A 20,759-nucleotide genomic window follows, 5' to 3' on the forward strand; every position below is an offset into this window, starting at 1 on the left:
ATACATGTCTGTAGATTCAGGCTGCTGTAGATACATGGCAGATGGGAAACTGCAAGGAAAGTACATTTAGTACATATAGAATAGTGAATGTTGCTGGTCTTTGAATGAGGAGAAGCTAATTTCAGGCCCAGTTATTTATACACAAATTTTAACATAATTTCTGCAAGCCGTCAATCAAAAACTGGTTTCGCATTTCGTTTGCGCCGGCCCACTGTTTCATTGACTTCCAAGTGATGTTTCTGCCGCATTTATCCAATCACCGTCGTTGACGATAATACGGAGGAAGCTGAGCTTCCCTTGTCTTAGAGCAATCAACACTGATATAGAAGTCTAACTCTAAGGCTACAAAAAAAAAAAACTATTTTTTATTTTAAAGTGATATATACTGACACAAACATACTTATGAGTAGTATATTCAATTTCTGACAAAAAATCCTCTTAAATGTTACAAAATTTCCCATGAGGATAAATATATATATTTGATATTTGAGTCGTGGTTAGTCTCAGACAAGTGAGATGAGTCTCAGATAATCTCCCCCAAACATCTGCACCACTGACTTCTAATTAACATCACAGCATCCTGGAAACGTTCACATGAGTCCGTGTGCCGCTGTCTCTTGTGTCTCTGGTGGTTAGTGTAGTGTTCGCTTGTCTAAGTTTGTTCTCTCTGTAGAACTAATTGTTGCCAGTAATTAATGTGGGACCTGTCTGACACCTCTGTCTTGTTTGGGTGTAATTGATAAACAAGAGGAATTTAATTGCTCGCTTGTGTGATAATAAAAAGCCTTTTCGAAACCTGTGTTGAGTTTTTGAGTTCCCTCACTGACAGAAGAAACCAAAAATGTGAGCTATATGTCTAATATTTATGTATTTCAGTAGTGAAACATATTACACATAATATACTGTAGGTTAACTAAGGAATTTCAGTAAATCAAATAATAATTCAAGACACTGTTGAGAGAATAAGAACACAGACATGCGTCAGTCTATGGCCAAGGACATTCAGTACTTTCCACATTCCATATCTGCAGGGAGTCGCTTCACATTTTCTACATGCGCATACACAGCAGCAGCTCCGTTTATACTAAAATGGGCGTCTGCATCAGCATGAATCACCCTCATTTGTATGTCCTTTTTGATTCTATGAGTGCAGAGTTGTACGCTCGGCTACAGGTGAACTCAGATAACCTCAAACAAGTGTCCATGTCCAACCTTTGCCACCACAGAAATGGGCAGATGATGTCACGCTGACCCTAGTCAGCCCTGCTACTTTCTACAGTCAATGTAAATAAATGATCTAAAGAAATAAGATACATTGATAAAGTAACCCGTCAGACTTTAATGAGTATTTGTTGTAACTAGCAGCGCTTGTGAGAGAGCACTGTCCATCAGGGTTATTCATTACAATTCACAGAGGTTCACATAGAAACACTTCAAAGTTCTGGAAGACCCTAATATCTAAAAGTAGTGTTATGATTATGATTCAGCACGGTGGTCAGTCAGTGTGTGACCACAGCCCACGCAGAGAGACGCAAATAGCTACATCTATTTATATGGAGCTGCAGCTCTGCCCCAGTGAATCAGAGTGAAATGAGAAACAGCAGTAGGTCAAAGGGTCAATAACTTCACCTGGGTAAAGTAACTGTGATGCTTCATTGACTGCGTGTGGTGAATGAAGCAGTTTAATTAGCGCAGGCCGTCAGGGATTGTGGGTAACATTTTGGTACATTCTACCATGCGTGTTGGAGTATATTAAGAGGAATTAGCATCTCAACGTGCTCGTTAATGAGTTGTACACAGAAAGCAGCAGATACTCGGCGGGTCACTCCAAACTGAACTGGGCCAAAGTCTATGAGACTGGACTGTGTGTGGCCAATGTAAGAAAATTAGGCTGTAGTTGTGGAAAGGAAAATGCCAGACTGGCATATTTATCACTGCATTACAGTTTCATCAATGTACACTCTGGTAAGTGTGTAAAGCATTTAATTAGGGTGAGTGGATTTGTGTTTTTGTAGTAATTTATAAGATGGGCACAGGAAAGAAACCTGGGATTTACATTTACACCAATGACAGCTGATAGAAGTTGGTTTTATTATTCGGTTTGGTTTAATGTTGTACTTTCTCAGTCAAACAGTAATAAAACGATGTCATAAAAGTGGTGTCAACAATAAAACTGCGGAGCTTGTGATTAAAATTAAGATTAAGATTCCCTTATTGCATAGATTCCCTTAATGCATACACTGGTGTGCTTTTCTACATACAATACAGCATCAATGACACAAAGGATTCATATGTTGCTGCACAAACACTAATTCACTATTATGGACCAAGAAGGCTGGAGAAATCAATGTTGCAAACCAAAAATAATTCACCGCTCCAATGCTTCTCCTGATGTTCTCCACTGCTATTGGTCGGTCATTTTAACAAATTGACTTATTGGATTCTTGTTCCTCATCATCCCCAGTGGCTCTATTTACAAAGTTACTACCAATCAGTTCGAGGTACTGTCTCTATGCAAGCCTCCACCCTGATGCCTGATCATTCGTTATACTTAAATGTCCAAGTTTGGGCTTAAGATTTGAAACGTAACTTTATTTAACAGCGTTGTGCCTCTGAAAATGTTTCTATCTGCGGCTGTCCACAATCCCATTTCTGTCCACATGTTTTACTTTAAAGGAGTCACCCTATTTCTCCAAGTTAACCTAGTTCTCTGGTGTCCTAATGAACATGTCCGTGAAAACCATAAGGATGAAGCACCACAGCAGTTCAATCACCCAGCCAAAAAGCCCTGTTCAGAACGCTCTGTTTAGTAGTATCTCTTTAGGTCCACCTTAAAAAACAAGTAAAACGAAACTTAAGGGACAGGAAATGACGTCAGCCACAGAGGCTACTGGGAGCTAACAGCTGTTAGCATTTGGAAAAGTGATCATTTGCAGGCTCTAGCAGGCACATTGCTGTCATATAGAACATGTATCCACTGGACAGATAAATCCTCTGAGGCTGGAAGTTTGTGTAGAACTCTGTGCTGCACTGTGGAGCCAAGAATAGAACTTTTCGCGGACTTTGCGGATTTCCAGTTTTCGGATACCGTTGCCCTCGCCAGCACTCTCGCATGTTTTGTGGACAAAGTGGAGCTCTGTGAGACAACAATTTCAAGAATTTACCGCATTGTGACGTCCCAATGAGCGCGGAAGTCAACATCGCATGTTTCATCTCCTGTACTTAGACTGAGGAGGACCACAAAAACATGAGTGAGACATCTTTTTTCACACTTTGCCGACTGATATAAGGATTTAAATGATTAAAAAGTTGATTTTGCATAATATGTCCCCTTTAATATTCTTATCATAGCAATACATACCTCATTTAAAAGACATAATTTGTTTCCTGTTCTCTGCCTCACACCGAGAAATCACAACTCAACGCACACAAACACACGTGATGAACAGAAATACTACAAGCTCCATATCTGTGTGTAGAGTTCAGCTACATATACCTGAGAGATCATTTGTTTTGCAGACAGTAATCTAATAGTACATAAAGTACAATATATATCACACAGACAGCACAGATCCACTACACCTACACAGACAAAAAAATATTTTGGTATGGAATTAATGTATTTAAAAATTGGTATTGGTGCTGTTTTTGGGAGAGACTAAAACCTGCATCCTAAATGAAATGTAATGGTTGACTTTGGCCCAAAACAACAGTCTGTCTCTCACTTCATACAGTTGTTAAAGACCATTATGGGTCGTAGCAGAACTCTTACACCACGACTTTAGGTGTGTGCGCCTACTCTAAACTGTTTTGTTTTTCTTCCATGATTCAATTAAACAGTCACAACAGGTCAACAATAATAAACTGGAACAGATGAGCAGAATATATATACTCAATCCTGGTCCTGTGGACCCACTGCCCTGTGTGTTGGAGCAAAGAAAACATCTAAAACATGGAGGGCAGTGGGTCCACAGGACCATGATTGAGAAACAGTGATGTATATGAAAGACGTGGAAACAGGTCATTTGTTGATTTTAACTCATATATGTACAATGACATTACATAATTGATGATTCAGGTAGGAAAACAACATGGTGACACACACACTTTGATTAACAATTTATCTTGTAGAAAACCAAGCACTTAGTAACTAGGATGTCACTTAAATATACAAATATAGTTGGTTGAGTGGAGATGGCTAACGACGAAACACTTCTGAGAATTCTGAGGTAAATGGTTTCTAGAGAAAAGCTCATTAGCCAACTGTCAGCTGCACGAGGACACGTTTGTTTTTCCCCATTCCTCTAATGTTGATGACTGGACCGAAGAGTTCATCAACAGTTAATAAAAACACTAATGTTCATTCAAACTGTTTGTCTTTTGTCTTGACCAGTACTCATAATTCTGTATAAAGTGAGATAAAAAACTGAGCTGGAAGTGATTTGTTTCAAACAAGTGCAAGGAAAAATGCACAAATTTGAGATTTTAATATGAATATCTGTTTGTCTGTATAGTAAGTTATTAACAATGTTTCTATTTGCCCAGTGGCATTTCCACACTGCACACAGGAAGCCAGATGACTACAAACAGTTTGTAGTATGACACAAAGAAGTGTCCATGTAAAGTTTCAGAAGTGAATTATTCTACTTAAAAAATGTGGTCATTCTTTACTTTGACAGAATAACTGCTTTTTGTCTCTGTCCACTCCTGCTGCTGTACACACATTGCTCCCTCAGTCAGGTCTGATAGTATTGCCTGGCAGAGCCAGGAAGACGGAACATATGAATAATATTACATAATTTTGATTAAATTGATCGATTAATTTTCTGTAAACAACTTATGTATTTGAAATTGAAGTGCCTGAAATCTGTAATCAGCCATCAAGGGGTGACTCCACTGGAAAAAAAAAAGTTTGTATGAAGGTCAGTGACAAAATTATCCTTTTTTTTTTTTTTTATCCCTATAGTTTATGGTCTCATTTTGTAAATGATGGCCCCATTTAGACAGTAGACATGCTTGCTGTTTAGTCATGCAGTGCAATGACCATGTTTTTCTATAAAGCTATGTAAAAGTACATACTTTGAATACATGAAGATAGTTAGCTTGTGCACTCTAAATTGACCGTAGGTGTGAGAGTGTGAGTGAGTGAATGGTTGTTTGTCTCTATATGTAGCCCTGCGATGGACTGGCAAACTGTCCATGGTGTACCCCGCCTATCGCCTTATGTCAGCTGAGATAGGCACAGCACCCCCCGCGACCCTCCAGTGGAGGATAAAGCGGTAGATGACAGATGGATGGAAGACAGGATTAAATGTTGCACACTAAAGAGGAAACTTCACATAGATTATATGGGTGCTGCTGCAATAAATTGTTAAAACCAGATGTAATTTGTTGCATATCTGTTGCAGCATAGAGTATGTGGTGCTCTGCACATTTACTGAGATATTGTTCCTCCTTCCTTCCCTCAGTCTAAGGAGCTGCACTTTGGGTCCATCCTCATCAGCTGTGGTTAGGTGACAGTCATTAATGAGGTCATTTTCATGCCTTAGTGGGCTAGAATCAGGTTGGTGGCTGGGGAGAAGGGTGTGGTGACAGCAGACCGTGAAGGATGAGTTAATGGAGTTTGCACCAATTTGTCTTTACTTGTCACTCGCAGGTCTGCAGTAGCTTTCACACACAAAAAAGGGATCATTTTCAGATTCAGTTATCATGTTCTTCCCTTGAGAGTGCCACATCCTGTGTGGAATCAAATGCTCCACTTTTCCTGTCAATGGAATCCTGAAAATGGAGAGGAAATTAACATTTGACCCCAGAGCGCAAAATATCAAGTGGATATCACTGCAGTCTGCAGAGCTTGTCTAGACGTTCAAGCTCTAGGACCAACTGTCATAAAAATAAGACTGTGTGCATGGAGAAATGATTCTGTGCAGAAGGAGAAGTTATGCAGCACTCTGCTGGATAATGGCGGAATATTTCTTCAGGGAAGTGGTCTCTTAATGTTGTTTACCTGTGACTCGCAATGAGGCAAGTCAGGCAATTCACGGTAGTAAACAATGGAAATAATATTAGAAAAATGGAAGCCTATTGCAGTGGCTCCGAGCACCCGGGTCAGAATATTGATGTGGGAGTGGTTCAGAAAAGTTTTATTGAGCTTCAAGTCCTGAAGAAGGTATCTGGAGATAAATATGTGCAGATACAATAATCTCAAAGACTGTGTGAATCATGGGAAGCTTCTGGTTAGAATTGAACTAAAATTTGCATTGTGTGATTCAAATTTGGTGATTTCATGCAATTGAAAACATAATGTGATTATTGCATTGACTTTATAACTTTAACTTTTCTCCAATTCAGCCGATTTCCACACAAGGATTGCAGCACTGTGAGAGCTGCTCCACATTTTCACATGCACGTGCACGTGCATGCCCGCGGTTTCATTCACCTTTCATCAACCTTAAAAAAGGTTGTGCGTCAGTCAAGTGTTTTATGCATGTGGACTAAATCATGTATGTGGCAGTGGGGCTTGGTTAGAGCGGCGGCTGCTGGAGGGAAGGGAGGAGTGGCTCAGCCGGTGATCAAACAGCTGGACAGAATCAGGTAATTAGTCAGCTATATAAGCATGTTTGTAACCTGGTTCTGGTCTCTTGCAGTAGGCTGGGTCCACACGCACGCGGAAAGAGACGGAGAAAGAGACAGAGAAAGAGACAGAGAAAGAGACAGAGAAAGAGAGAGGTTGACACCACAGCAACAGCTGGCTTCCTTTGTTCGTGTGATTATTTCTGTTGCAATAAACCGGACTGTACTCACTCAAACCGATCTTGTTGTCCTTCCTGAACCCCAGTGAGTAGTGTTTAGCTCACATTGGCACCTTAGCAGGGACCGCTCATGGAAGGACAATCTCCGCTGTCGCTGGCCCTTCAGCACCTCGCTGCGATGCAGGAGAGCACCACCACGCTGCAGCAGCAGCAGTCGCAGCTCCTCGCGGACATTGCGGCGTCACAGCGGGACGATCGTGCTCTCCTGCGGGAGCTGCTGCAACGCCCGGCTGCCCACGGCGCCGACCCGGAGCCCGGTCGGGGCCGATCTCCGCCTGTCGCCCTGCAGCGGATGACCGCGGAAGATGATCCGGAGGCGTACCTGGACATATTTGAGGGCACGGCGGAGGCGTGTGGGTGGCCGGAGGAGGAGAGAGCTGTTCGGCTTCTTCCCCTGCTCACCGGCGTGGCACAGCTGGCCGCGCACAGCCTGCCGGCGGCCGCGCGCCACGACTACACGCAGCTGAGGAGAGCCATCCTGGACCGGCTGGGCAGTACGTCGGAGGGACACCGGCGGCGGTTCAGGGGGCTCTCCTTTGAGGAAGCCGGGCGCCCCTTTGCATACGCGCAGCAGCTCCTGGACGCAGCGAGGCGCTGGCTCCAGCCGGGGACACACTCCGCTGAGGACGTCGTTGGACAGGTGGCGCTGGAGCAGTTCATCGCTGGATTGCCGTCAGCTACAGCCAATTGGGTCCAGTGCCACCGCCCCGCCAACATCGAGGCAGCGATCGTCCTCGCGGAGGACCATCTCTCTCTTCCCCGGCGGAGCATGAGGGAGGAGTCCAGGCCAGCGACGATCCCTGCAGGCCGTCCTACCCCAGCCCCAAGGAGGAGGTTCCCAGCGGCAGCGGCATCGACTCCTGCACCACACACACACCCACACCCACCCACACACACACACACACACACACCGCCGGAGCATGCATCGCTCCGGTCCGCTAATCACCCTCTGCCGTCTTTTTCACAGGGCCCAGCCTACGTGTCTGATCACCTGGCACCCCGGGGGGCTCCTCAGACGCCAGGGCAGGTGTGCTGGCGGTGTGGGCAGCCCGGCCACATCAGGGTGGACTGCCCTCTCATGGAAGTGGGACAAGTGGTTCGGGTTGCTGGCCCGCCGGCCCCCTCCCCCGGTTCGGAAGTGACGTACCGTATACCGGTATGTATACAAGGGGGTACACACCAAGCTCTGCTGGATTCTGGTTGTGAACAGACCATGATCCATCAGCACTTGGTTCGACCGGGGGCATTGTTGGAGGCATCGTGGGTGAGGGTGAGGTGTGTGCATGGGGATATTCACGATTATCCTGTGGTGGCTTTGGAAATTTATTTTAAAGGGAAAAAACATAGAGTAAAGGCTGGAGTTAGTACTCGCCTCACGCACCCTCTAATTTTGGGAACAAATTGGCCGGGGTTTACGAGCTTAGCGGGGCAAACTATGAGGGTGCGGTCACGTAAGTCAGGGAAATGTGAGTTATGTGCTGTCCTTAGTGGTGAGGCGGAGGTGCCTCATCCCGACGCTGCTGAGGGGGGGGCATGGACAGCCCCCATGGAAGATTTTCCACTCGCACAGTCTCGGGATGAGACCCTCCGCCACGCCTTTGACCAAGTGATGGAAATTGATGGTTGTCCGGTTCACCCTAACGCAGCACTCACTCACCCCTACTTTAGAGTCGTTAAAGACCGATTATACAGAGCGAGTCGTGACGCTCAAACAGGGGAAGAGCTCTCCCAGTTATTAGTCCCAAAAAGCCGCCGAGAAACGATTTTGCAGGCGGCTCACCACAACCCCATGGCGGGTCACCTAGGATATGACAAAACACTTAACCGGATCATGGCCCGATTTTACTGGCCGGGCATTCGGGCGGATGTTAGTCGGTGGTGTGCATCCTGCCGCGAATGTCAATTAGTCAACCCTCCGGCCACCCCAAAAGCGCCTTTGCGCCCATTACCATTAATGGAGGTCCCTTTTGATAGACTTGCCATGGACCTCATCGGGCCATTAGACCGGAGCGCACGGGGATATCGCTTTGTATTAGTTCTAGTGGACTATGCAACGCGCTATCCCGAGGCAGTACCCCTGCGCAGCATCTCAGCAAAGAGTGTTGCACAGGCACTGTTTCAGGTCATCTCCCGAGTTGGGATCCCGAAAGAGATCCTGACTGACCAGGGCACATCATTTATGTCACGTACACTACGCGAACTATACGAATTACTGGGCGTCCGCTCAATTCGGACTAGTGTGTACCATCCCCAGACAGATGGCCTGGTGGAGCGGTTTAACAAAACACTAAAGAACATGATTCGTAAGTTCGTGCACGAGGATAGCCGTAATTGGGATAAATGGTTGGACCCTCTGTTGTTTGCAGTACGGGAGGTGCCCCAGGCCTCCACAGGTTTTTCACCGTTTGAACTCCTGTTCGGCAGAAAACCTCGGGGTGTCTTGGACCTGGTTAAGGAAAACTGGGAGGCGGGTCCAAGCACCAGTAAAAACGAGGTACAGCATGTACTGGACCTGCGAGCAAAACTCCATTCACTGGGTAAATTATCACGGGAGAATTTGCTCCAGGCCCAGGAACGTCAACAGCGGCTGTACAACAGAGGGGCTAAACTCAGACAATTTTCACCGGGAGATAAAGTGCTTCTATTGCTACCATCGTCTAGCTCCAAATTACTCGCCAAGTGGCAAGGGCCCTTTGTGGTCACACGGCGAGTGGGGGATGTTGACTATGAGGTTGTGCGTTCTGACAGGGGCGGAGCAACACAGATTTACCACCTCAACCTCCTCAAAGCCTGGAGGGAGGTGGCGTCTGTTTCTCTGGCCACCACGGTGATTGAGAGAGATGAGCTGGGACCGGAGGTGACTAAATCAAACAGGTCGCCGCCGGTCCCCGTTGACGACCATCTCTCGCCGGGCCAGAGAGCAGACGTGGCCTCGTTGCAGCGGCAGTTTGCTGACGTGTTCTCTCCCCTGCCAGGGCGCACAAACCTCATACACCACCACATAGAAACTTCCCCGGGTGTGACAGTGCGTTCACGACCCTATCGGCTGCCAGAACACAAGAGGAAAACTGTTCAGGCAGAACTTCAGGCCATGTTAGAGATGGGGGTAATAGAAGAGTCCAACAGCGACTGGTGTTGCCCCATTGTACTGGTTCACAAGTCTGATGGGTCAATACGGTTCTGTGTGGACTACCGTCGCGTCAACGAGGTGTCCAAATTTGATGCCTATCCAATGCCCCGGGTCGACGAACTCCTGGATCGGCTGGGCACGGCTCGCTTTTTTACGACACTGGATTTGACCAAGGGCTACTGGCAGATTCCCTTGTCGCCAGAGTCCAGGGAGAAAACGGCCTTCTCCACTCCGTATGGTTTGTACCAATTCGTCACGCTTCCGTTTGGATTGTTCGGGGCCCCAGCTACGTTCCAGCGCCTCATGGACCGGGTGCTGCGGCCTCACTCTGCATATGCTGCGGCCTACTTGGATGATGTAATCATTCATAGTGAGACCTGGGAGCAGCATATGCAGCAGGTGGGAGCAGTGCTTGAGTCCCTGAGGAAGGCGGGGCTCACGGCCAATCCAGGGAAGTGTGCAGTTGGACGGAGGGAGGTACGGTATTTGGGGTACCACTTGGGTGGAGGGCAGGTGCGGCCACAGATACAAAAGACCGCATCGGTTGCAGCCTGCCCAAGACCCAAGACCAAAAAAGAGGTTAGGAGGTTTCTGGGGCTGGCCGGTTACTATAGGAGGTTCATTCCGGCCTTCTCGGAGCTGACCAGCCCCCTAACCGACCTGACCCGAAAAGGTGCCTCAGATCCGGTCCAGTGGACGGAGCCGTGTCAGCTGGCGTTTGAGAGGGTAAAACAAGCCCTCTGTGGGGAGCCACTTTTGTATACACCTAACTTTTCTCTCCCTTTCATCCTGCAGACCGACGCCTCGAACAGCGGGCTGGGGGCCGTTTTGTCCCAGGAGGTGGAGGGGGTCGACCGCCCCGTACTGTACATTAGCCGGAAGCTAGCTCAGCGGGAGGTGAGCTACAGTACGGTGGAGAAGGAGTGCCTCGCCATACGGTGGGCGGTCGGTGCCCTCCGCTATTATCTCCTGGGGCGCCCATTCACCCTCTGGTCGGACCATGCCCCGCTCCAATGGCTCCACCGCATGAAAGATGCCAACGCGCGGATCCCTCGCTGGTATCTGGCTTTACAGCCTTTCCGGTTCAAGGTGATCCATAGGCCGGGGAACCGCATGGCCGTGGCTGACTTCCTCTCCCGCTCTGCGGGGGGGGGGGGGGGAGTGGGCTTGCGGCCGGCGGGGTCCCGGCCTAAGTCGGGCGGTGGGGGTATGTGGCAGTGGGGCTTGGTTAGAGCGGCGGCTGCTGGAGGGAAGGGAGGAGTGGCTCAGCCGGTGATCAAACAGCTGGACAGAATCAGGTAATTAGTCAGCTATATAAGCATGTTTGTAACCTGGTTCTGGTCTCTTGCAGTAGGCTGGGTCCACACGCACGCGGAAAGAGACGGAGAAAGAGACAGAGAAAGAGACAGAGAAAGAGACAGAGAAAGAGAGAGGTTGACACCACAGCAACAGCTGGCTTCCTTTGTTCGTGTGATTATTTCTGTTGCAATAAACCGGACTGTACTCACTCAAACCGATCTTGTTGTCCTTCCTGAACCCCAGTGAGTAGTGTTTAGCTCACAATGTATTCCATTCCAGTAGCAGAGACTTCTGCCTCAAGAACCTTCACGTTAACCAGGCAAAAGCTGGGTTAATGTGTCTTAGGGTAACCCTGAAATGTTCCATCACTTGGCCCTGGAGTGTTTTACAAGTCTCCTCCGTGCTCCTCGGCTACGGTCTTTACAGTAAAAGCATAAAAAGCCACTAAGTCTTCTATATTCAGTTTAATATTAGAAAAGAATCCATTGTGGCTGAGATGTCTCTGACGAGTTACACATTGGTAAAATGAGTGGACGTCTGTGCATTAACACAGACACGAGGCTGATAAGTGATAAGTCCATAGCAACAGTGCATTCCACTTAACCACAGTGTGTTATACAGAAGTAACAGACCGCTGAATGTTGCCATTGAACAATTACAATCAAGTATTCAACCATGCTGTGTAATTAGTCATATTTCCTAATGTTTCCAGTGCAGTGAATTATAGGAGTGGCTTTCTTCCTTGTTTTTTGATTGGGTTAATTTTAGTGTTTATACTGACCAGTGTTGCCAGAAATATTGCACAGTGACTTTAAATTATCGTTTTTTGACAAAAACTATCTTACAAACTGAAAAAAAATGGTCATTTGAATAGAAGGCAACTGTTCATTGATCCACAAAGTAAACAGTCTGCGCATCACATAGCAATCACATTCGATCTTATCCTTCAAAATAAAAGCCAAAAGACCTACATATAGCACCACTTCTTTTTTACTGAAGGAACGTAACTCAAATCCATCTGACATCGCATCATACAGGTCCCCTCTGTCCTCTGAACTCATAATTACAATTCTCCTAAAAGGAACAAAGTAAATAAAAAAAACAGACTCAAACCTTTCCCTTGAATAAAACTGGCAAAAATGGGTAATGCTCAATGCACGCGCTCCTGTGTGTGTGTGTACAAGTTGTTGTAAAAAAGGCTAGTGATGTGTTCAATGCAATGGTCAAATTATCGTACATTTGAAATTGTTGGTGAAATCATCGTGCAAATACGATGGTTATCGTACATCTGGCAACACTGATACGGACTTAAAAGACTAATAAGTCAACTACCAAAATAATCTGCAACCCAGTGAAGCAATTAGTATTTCTGAAATGCTCCATCCGTTCCATTTGTACATTTAGATCTGCTTGGTGGATTTAAAACTGAGTAATTATAGCAGCTTTTCTTTATGTTTTCCAGCAGAAAAGACAGTTCTACTGTGCTTGGCTATATCTATACTGGTAACCATCCCATAAACACAGCACCTCTGAAAAAAAAAAAGGATTGTGATGACAGTAGGTTAATACCAAAAGGCACTTCTCGTTTCAGTGCAAGAGACCACCTGCCTCACTGCTGTGATATTAATCACCAACTGATGCAATTTAACTTCTCTGGGAGATGCTGAAGCTTTCAGTTGCTAAGCAATACTGAGATAGCTGAGTGCCGCTTAAAGAGACACAAGCTTTGTTCAAACTGTACATTTCAGTCTGCTTTACGATGTCAGCCGAAGACACAAACATCACAGATTAACTGCAACCAATCACTGAAGCATGAGACAAATATAGGAAGAAAATAAAACACATTTAGACAGCGAAGATGTAAGGAAAATGTATATATAATCTCATTGTTTATACCTGAGAGAAAGATAAATGTGATGCTGAGAAACGCTACAGGAACAAAAACAATGGTGTGTAGTCTTTACTAGCATTTGAAGCCACAGGTAAATGAGTGAGACACTGAGAACGAGGCAGTAATGCAGCATTATAGATAAACCAACTGCTGTGAAACACCAAAGACAAAGACAGAAAGATGCATCCTGAACTGAAAGGCGTTTTCCTCCTCACAGACATTGATATGATTCAAATATTTAAGTGCCAAATCCTGTGGGTGATTGTGTGATGGGCCAGAGAAGTACGGAGCCTACACTCATACTGGCATTTTGGACGTCACAATCAGCTAAAAACTGTGCATGAGGTACATGCACATGTTCTTGAGGCTGCTTTGAACGCTGTCCTTAACTACGGGGAATCTGATACAGATACAGTAAGTCAGATTCCACAGTTTCACCACTCCACACACAACCTTTCACCAAAACACAAAATCCAGAGTCCACGAGGAAACACTGCATGCACTGAAACAACATGACAGCAAAAGGAACAAATGACTTGGAGTAAGTAAGTATATGGTCATATGTAATTATACTTTTCTGTAGGCCATATATACGGTATACACACATTAGCCGATTTGCCTCTATATTCCTCTGGGTGCTTTTTGTTTAAGACTTGCCAGAGACATGTCACTATGTCACTGGTGTTCTGACTCTGAATTGTCTTTCAGCTCACGAGGTTGTCTCATTCTTGTGTGTGATTTAAACTCAGGATTGTCTCCGTCCAGGGGGCTTCACGCGTCACAGGTTTTATTTTGTTCTCTGTCAGGACGGAGCTTTGACAGGAGTTTGTCTCAACTCTGTGGTGTGTTTTGATTTGTCTAATTGTCACTGGTATTATAGCAAGGTATTAGAACAGTCTTCGTCTAGGTCTTGGAAAACAATACAAAACTGTGACAGATTGTGTCGATCCAGCATACATTTCTCTCACTAAAAACCTCAATAAGAATAGTGTGTCCTGAATAGTGTTTTCATTCTTATCTTAAACTGAGCTTGCTTTTCTTTATCTCCTTTTCCTGATGGAAAAACCCACTGACATCTGGCTTTTGTCTGCACTGACTCTAAAAGAGACTCACAATTTTTATGAGCTCAGCTCCAATCATCAGCAGTGACGGACATGACAAACTGGATGGACGTGCAAACTTCTTCTTCTTTTGCAGCTTTATTTTTGCAGTCCAGAGGCAAAGTCTGGACCTTTACTAGCAAAGATCAAAAATCACTGGGACACCCAAGGGACTGGAGTGAAACGACAGTAACATCATCACTGCTCATGGTGATTTATTGTTGTGTGTCATGTTTATATTGCACGTGTGATGTCGAACATGACTCACTGGATAAAATAGAGAAAAAGATAAACTTCTCTCCTGACAATGAGAACGAGTCAGTCGCTTTTTAAAGCCGGGTTAACCATGTCTAAAAAATGTATGATTTGGTATATATAATGTATCCATTATACATTTTTCAATGTATCCAGGTACCAATTTTCTATCACTTGTCCTCCACTTGAGGGTCACAAAGGGGAGCTGGAGCCAATCCCAGGAATAACTGGAGATAATCTACACAAATGAGGAGAACATGCAAAGTCGCACCTCAGTCAAACCAGGATTCAAACCAGCTTTTTTTCCCCCAACAATTCAACAATGCTACCTATGACTGTGTAGCCCTAGTTTCACTTTGTTAAGGGTTGCTATTCCAATAGATACCATTTGAGTCCTTTACAATATAAGACTACGCTTAATGTAGGATTTATGAATACTTTATAATTTGTCATAAATTATACAGATAAGTTCTAACAATAAGAGTTCTACGTATGAGTTACTTACTACTCTTTATAAATGACAAAAAAAAATATATATATTTTAAAGTGTAAAGATCACCGGCGCAGATGCTGAGTAATCTACAAAATATCAGGCTTACCAGTGCACAGACGTATGAGCTCACTATTTAGGAAGCAGCAAATCACTTCATTTAATGGGGGTTATAACATCTTATTAATAATTTTAAATGTCAAAAAACTGATTAATAATCTCATTGTAAACCATTAACAACTCCTACACTAATTCCAGCCGCAGCGTCCCTGGATCCTCTAGTCCCATGGTTCTCAAACTGTGGTACACAAGCTTCCCCTGGTGGTACATCAGAAAATACGGTTGTGATCGGAGTGAAGTAGAAAATTAAACAAATAACAAAAAAAAAGAATAAATGAAATAATGATGATCTAATGTCACTATACCAGTGTGTGAAGTATATGTGAGGAGGAGGATTTTAACATTGGTGATAATGGTGTTACTTCAAGAGCTCAGTATTTTCTCAGGTGGAACCACTGCTCTAGTCCAGACACACTATTATGTCCATGAGAAAGACACTTAATCCCAAATTGCCTAATCCAGCCATCAGGAGAGCATCTGTGTACTACTGAAACAATGGAAAGAGGAAAATCCACTGTGGTGACTTCTATGGGAGAAGGAAGAAAATGATATAAAACAAATCCTTGTGTGTGTAGTCTTATTGTGAAGTGGTCCCTTATTGTTAACAAGTTCAGGCTTTGGGAACAGTGTCTGATTTCATTAGTCATGAAACAAAAGAAATTCTGTGATTACAGTAGAGCCACGGATGAGAACTAATGATGGCTCAGTCGGTGAAGGCGATGCCTGGAATCCTTAAAGTTCACGCAACACCGATTATTAATTTTCTGCCTTTTCTCCCCCCCTGCCCCACTGTCAGATGGATTTTTGGCCTGATATTTTTAGTTTGACCTTTCCCTCTTCATTATAATGACGGAGAGAGCACATACATTTGCACTTGCTCAGACGGAGACAGCGACAGAAACCCACACCTTTCACCGACTCCGCTGACGTTACACTGCAGGTCGCAGCTTTGTGTGAGGGAAGCATCAGGGTTGTGATGGGAGTGGGTGTAGAGAGGTTAAAGGAGTAATGGCTTACTGCTCGCTGGAGAGATGTGAAACATTAATCACCAGGAACAACAGCCTGAAGCATTGAGTGAGCTGTGGACACTGATCCTGCTGGTAAATCTCCCTGTGCTGAGCAGATTCTGCTTACCAAACACTTCACACAGAGAGGAGTGTGACGCCAGAGGAGCTTCCATGTTTGCAGATGTCATGTCACAACAACATACCAGAGATTTGGATAAAACCATCTGATACTGTCGTGAAGGAACGAAAAAAGCATTTTGCACTAAATGCACACATTTTATATACTGTATGTATACAGCACTTTTCAAGCTTGAAGTTGTTTTGTCTTCACTAATGAGGATACAATAGTTGTATGCGGTGTCCCTCATCTGAAAACTGAAGACATGACTAAGAGAGTGTTTGTAGAGTGTGTGTGCATGCATACAGCTGCAGTGCAGAGGCAATAAATGTTTATCCCACAGGTTTTTTTTTGAGCAGCAGAATTCACTACTGAAACTTTTTGTGGGCTCTTCTTTGTGTTTTCAGTCATACTCCGACCTGTTTGCAGTCGTCTAACGTTTCTGTTGCCTGTGTCCGTCTTGACATAAAACACTTCCTGAGTGCAGCATGGGAATGTCACCAAGCAACAAAACACCTGAACACTGCTATGCTGAGAAACACGGAGAGAGAGAGAGAGAGAGAGAGAGAGAGAGAGAGAGAGAGAGAGAGAGAGAGAGAGAGAGAGAGAGAGAGAGAGAGAGAGAGAGCCGCGTGGAGCTTATTCAGCATTGTGAGAAGTCTTTTGACAATGATTTGAAACTAATGGACATTTGTTTATGTACACACCACACTAAGTGATTTCCAGATATAAATACAGAATAAACTGTTGTGCCCTCATCCCATTGAATGTTATAACAAAAGTAGCAAGTAAGCAAAGTCAATGTAAATAATAAATAACATACAGATATTAAATCTCCTTCCCTCTGTAACACAATCATAAGTGCAAAGGTCACAGGTTGTGACATTTTTGCTGATGCTTTCAAATATAAATAAGTTAATATATTGTGCGTTTAGCCATGTAGAGTTTAATTTGACTTATCTTTCCCTCTGCCTTGATTCCTTGCTTTAAATCAAACATACCCACATGCTAGCTGGCACAGTTGTTGCCTAGCAACAGCATTCTCCAACTTGCACCCCACCACCCCTACCCCCCAAGCAAAACTCTTCCTGTGTCGTAAACATTGAAGGCAGCGTTATCCCGGCCGTGATGTGAAAATGAGCAATAACGACATCAAAAATTATGTGTAATTATTCTTATTAAATATTAATAAAAAAATATATGTTTTTAACTTGTATTTATTATTAATAACTTACTGGAGCATTGCCTATTTTACAATTCTACCACTGCAACACAACTAATGATATTGGTTCTTTTGATGAACATTCTGTACACATTAAAGTACATTACATTAAAATAAGTATAATCACTTATCGTATATTACAGGGGTCTGCAACCTGTGGCTCTTCAGCCCTTCTGCAGTGGCTCCTTGTAGCTTTATGTATAATGTTTTTTTGTTTGTTTTTTAAATATATATTAATTTTCACCTCTTATTTAGTGATCAAGGTGATAAATAAAGCGTTTTAATATATTGTGCATCACATCCAACGTCTACATCAGGTGTGACCCTGAAAACCCAAATACAAGACAAAACATGTCCTGTCCATCTTTGGATCCACATATTGCTGGACACATAACATTGCTGTTTATGCCGGGCAGGTTTTCTCAAGCATGATCTACATAAAAATTCAAATATCGCTTTATTAATTTCAAAGTGGGTCCCTTTTCATTTTATTAATTTCCACAACATTTCAAGGACTAGGTCTACTGTACATAATTATGTGTTTATTTCAAAGTAGCTTTTTTCCACTGTAAAAACGTTGGCTATAAACAGAAAAGAAAGGTTTTCTTTGTGTTGTTCTTATTGCAACAAAACTGTCATTATTCTGTACATAGTACATCTGAATAAAAACACTGTGTGATATTATGTTAATGTTATGGGTCAAATGGGTTTTGCGGCTCCAGATCAATTTTATTTGGGTGAAGAGGGGACAAAAATGGCTCTTTTCATAGTAAAGGGTGCAGACCTCTAGTATAGTAAGACTACTTCTATTCTATTGCTTCTATTTACAATTGCCTCATGTTTGCTGAGGGTTGAGGACAGAAGAAGGTTTTCTAATCGTTTAAACCCTGTGAAGAAACTGTGATTTGTGAATATGGGGGTTTAGAAATAAAAATGGATTGACTGGTTGATTGATTAATTGATTGATCTGTGCTGCCTGAAACAAACAGGAGCACATTTTAAAATAAAATGAATAAGAAATAATTACATTTAAAAAAAAAAAAATCAATACAATAAAAAACCAACACAGGTGCAGCAGCAGCACTGATAAACTCGTGTGAGCAAACTGGAAACCAAAATGCAGCCACACAAACACAAACGTGTAGGCCTCCACACGGTGATTTGACAAGCTCCGTGTCAATGCAACACGTCGTGACTTTGAAGGAAAATAATGGCATAATAACAAAAAAAATAATGACGAGCGTGCAGCGCGTCAAAAACAAGCAGCAGCAGCAGCAACAGCAGCAACAGCAGCGCTCACCTCTCTCTTGACGGTCCATAGTAATTTCTCTTTGAACTCTTCCTCAGTGGATCCCTCCATGTCCGTCCACCCGCCGCGGTCAGTCGGGGTGAGCACGACTCAGCTCTGTCACTGACACACACTGGCTCCAGTCCGCTCTCTCCACGGCCTCTCCTCTCACACCCTGCCTCCTTTTTTATTCCTCCTTTCCTCCTCGCCTCCTTCCCTCGGCTAGACTCTGACGCAGCTGAGCGTCAGAGGGTCCGCCTTCCTCACAAATACTGATCAATGGGGGACGAGGAGGAAGGAAATCAGTGGAGCCTCACACAGCATCCAGCCCCGCCCCGCCCCAGCCTGCGGCCCGCAGCCTCTCAGCATCCAACACACCAACCTGTAGAGCCTGCAAGTTATTTTTAGCATCCTTTGTTTCCTTCAGCCGTGTGTGTGTGTGTGTGTGTGTGTGTGTGTGTGTGTGTGTGTGTGTGTGTGTGTGTGTGTGTGTGTGTGTGTGTGTGTGTGTGACTCTCGGCAGAGACAGGTTTGGTTTGCTCACACACACACACACAGCTCTTCAATGCAGACACGAAAGAGGAAACACGTCACTGCATTTGATGAGCTCATTCAAATGCAGATCTCTTTAATGAAATGCCTGTCACACCACACACGCACACACACACACACACACAATGCAGCTGATCAGTGAGGTTGCTACTGTATAATAATCTCAATAATAATCTCCTGTGAAGAACATATCTCTCATCCTCTGAACTGATGTCAAGGAGGCACTACTGCAAAATAAACATGACGTCACAGCAACGTGACACAAAATAATCCGTGATACAGAATAACCCTGCTGTGTTGGGAGTCCTTGTTCTTAAACGTCCCTCTTGTGCCCCCGTGTGGACAAAAGCTACACATGCAACCAACAGAATATTCTCTATGTTTTGAGTTCTTCCTTCTGAACACAACACGTTAAAAGAACGTTCTCCTAACGTTTGTGAGACACAAACTAAAAACTAACGTTTAGAGAACGTTCCCTCAGTGTTATGCAGAAGCCCAGGGAACCAAAATCTGAAACGTTCTCCTTGTAGCGGCACCATTGTCTCCACACAGCAACTAAAAGAGAACGTTCTGAGAACGTTGTTCAGAGGTGTGGAATGTTGTAAATGTAAACTTAAATGCTGTTATATGTTAATGAAACCAAAATAATGTTCTACAAAGTTTCCCTAAATATTGCAAAATGTTGCAACCAAACCAAAAACTAACGTTTAGAGAACGTTCCCTCAGTGTTAGGTAGGACTGGAAAACTGGAATGTTCTCTGTGGTTGTTTTTTTTTTTTTTTTACAACTAAAAGAGAAAGTTCTGAGGACGTCGTCAGAGGAATATATTTATTATTTGATTTGAATTTTTGGGTTGAAATTAGTAATTTAATAAATATAAATATGAAAATAATTCTCTAAGGAGTAATCATTTAGTTAACACCAGCAGTAGACAACATTAGGAGAACGTTAGTGCAACCAAACATTCAAAAAAGGTCAAATGAAGGTTGTGACTAAAAGAATGTTAGGGGAACGTTAGGAAAACGTTCCATGACGAACATAGGATTACCTAAGGCAAACTTTCAGGGAACATTCCTGCAACTAAAAGGTAATGTTCCAAGAATGTTGTGGGAACCAGAAATTGTTATCTGAGCTGCCACCACTGTCTGACTTGAACAGTCCTGCACACACAGGAGGAGGCAACAGCAACATTGCGCTGGTAAAGCAAAACAGCTACAAACAGCGACGATCAGGAGGCAGAGCTCCACAAAGTGTGGTCCTTTCTCTCTCTGCTGACGAGGTTAGGCTGTTGGTGAAATGACAGCAGCTTCATGAACCATAACTGAAGTAACCAGTTCATCAATCTTTACGTTTAAGATATTACATTTATTTTAAAGATATCAAGGCTGAAAACAAACAATCTCTAATCTAACAAGGTATATACAGGTTTGACTGCATGTGTGAGTGTGCAAAACATAGTTTTGGATGTGGTCACA

The 20,759-nt window shown here is 43.9% G+C and overlaps 1 protein-coding gene across 1 annotated transcript in view; it reads right to left on the minus strand.

The window, feature by feature from the left end:
• sgsm2 (small G protein signaling modulator 2) overlaps nucleotides 1-18,804 on the minus strand; it is a gene marked incomplete at both ends in the record, with an annotated part of 72,109 nt that extends 53,305 nt beyond the window's left edge. The window contains one exon of the mRNA XM_083886477.1: nucleotides 18,745-18,804. Within this exon, the coding sequence (XP_083742603.1) occupies nucleotides 18,745-18,804 (60 nt within the window). The remainder of the gene's footprint in view (nucleotides 1-18,744) is intronic.
• Between the last annotated feature and the right edge of the window lie 1,955 nt (nucleotides 18,805-20,759).

This window comes from Microchirus variegatus (assembly GCF_963457635.1).
Source record: "Microchirus variegatus genome assembly, chromosome: 3".
Classification (NCBI taxonomy): Eukaryota; Metazoa; Chordata; class Actinopteri; order Pleuronectiformes; family Soleidae; genus Microchirus; species Microchirus variegatus.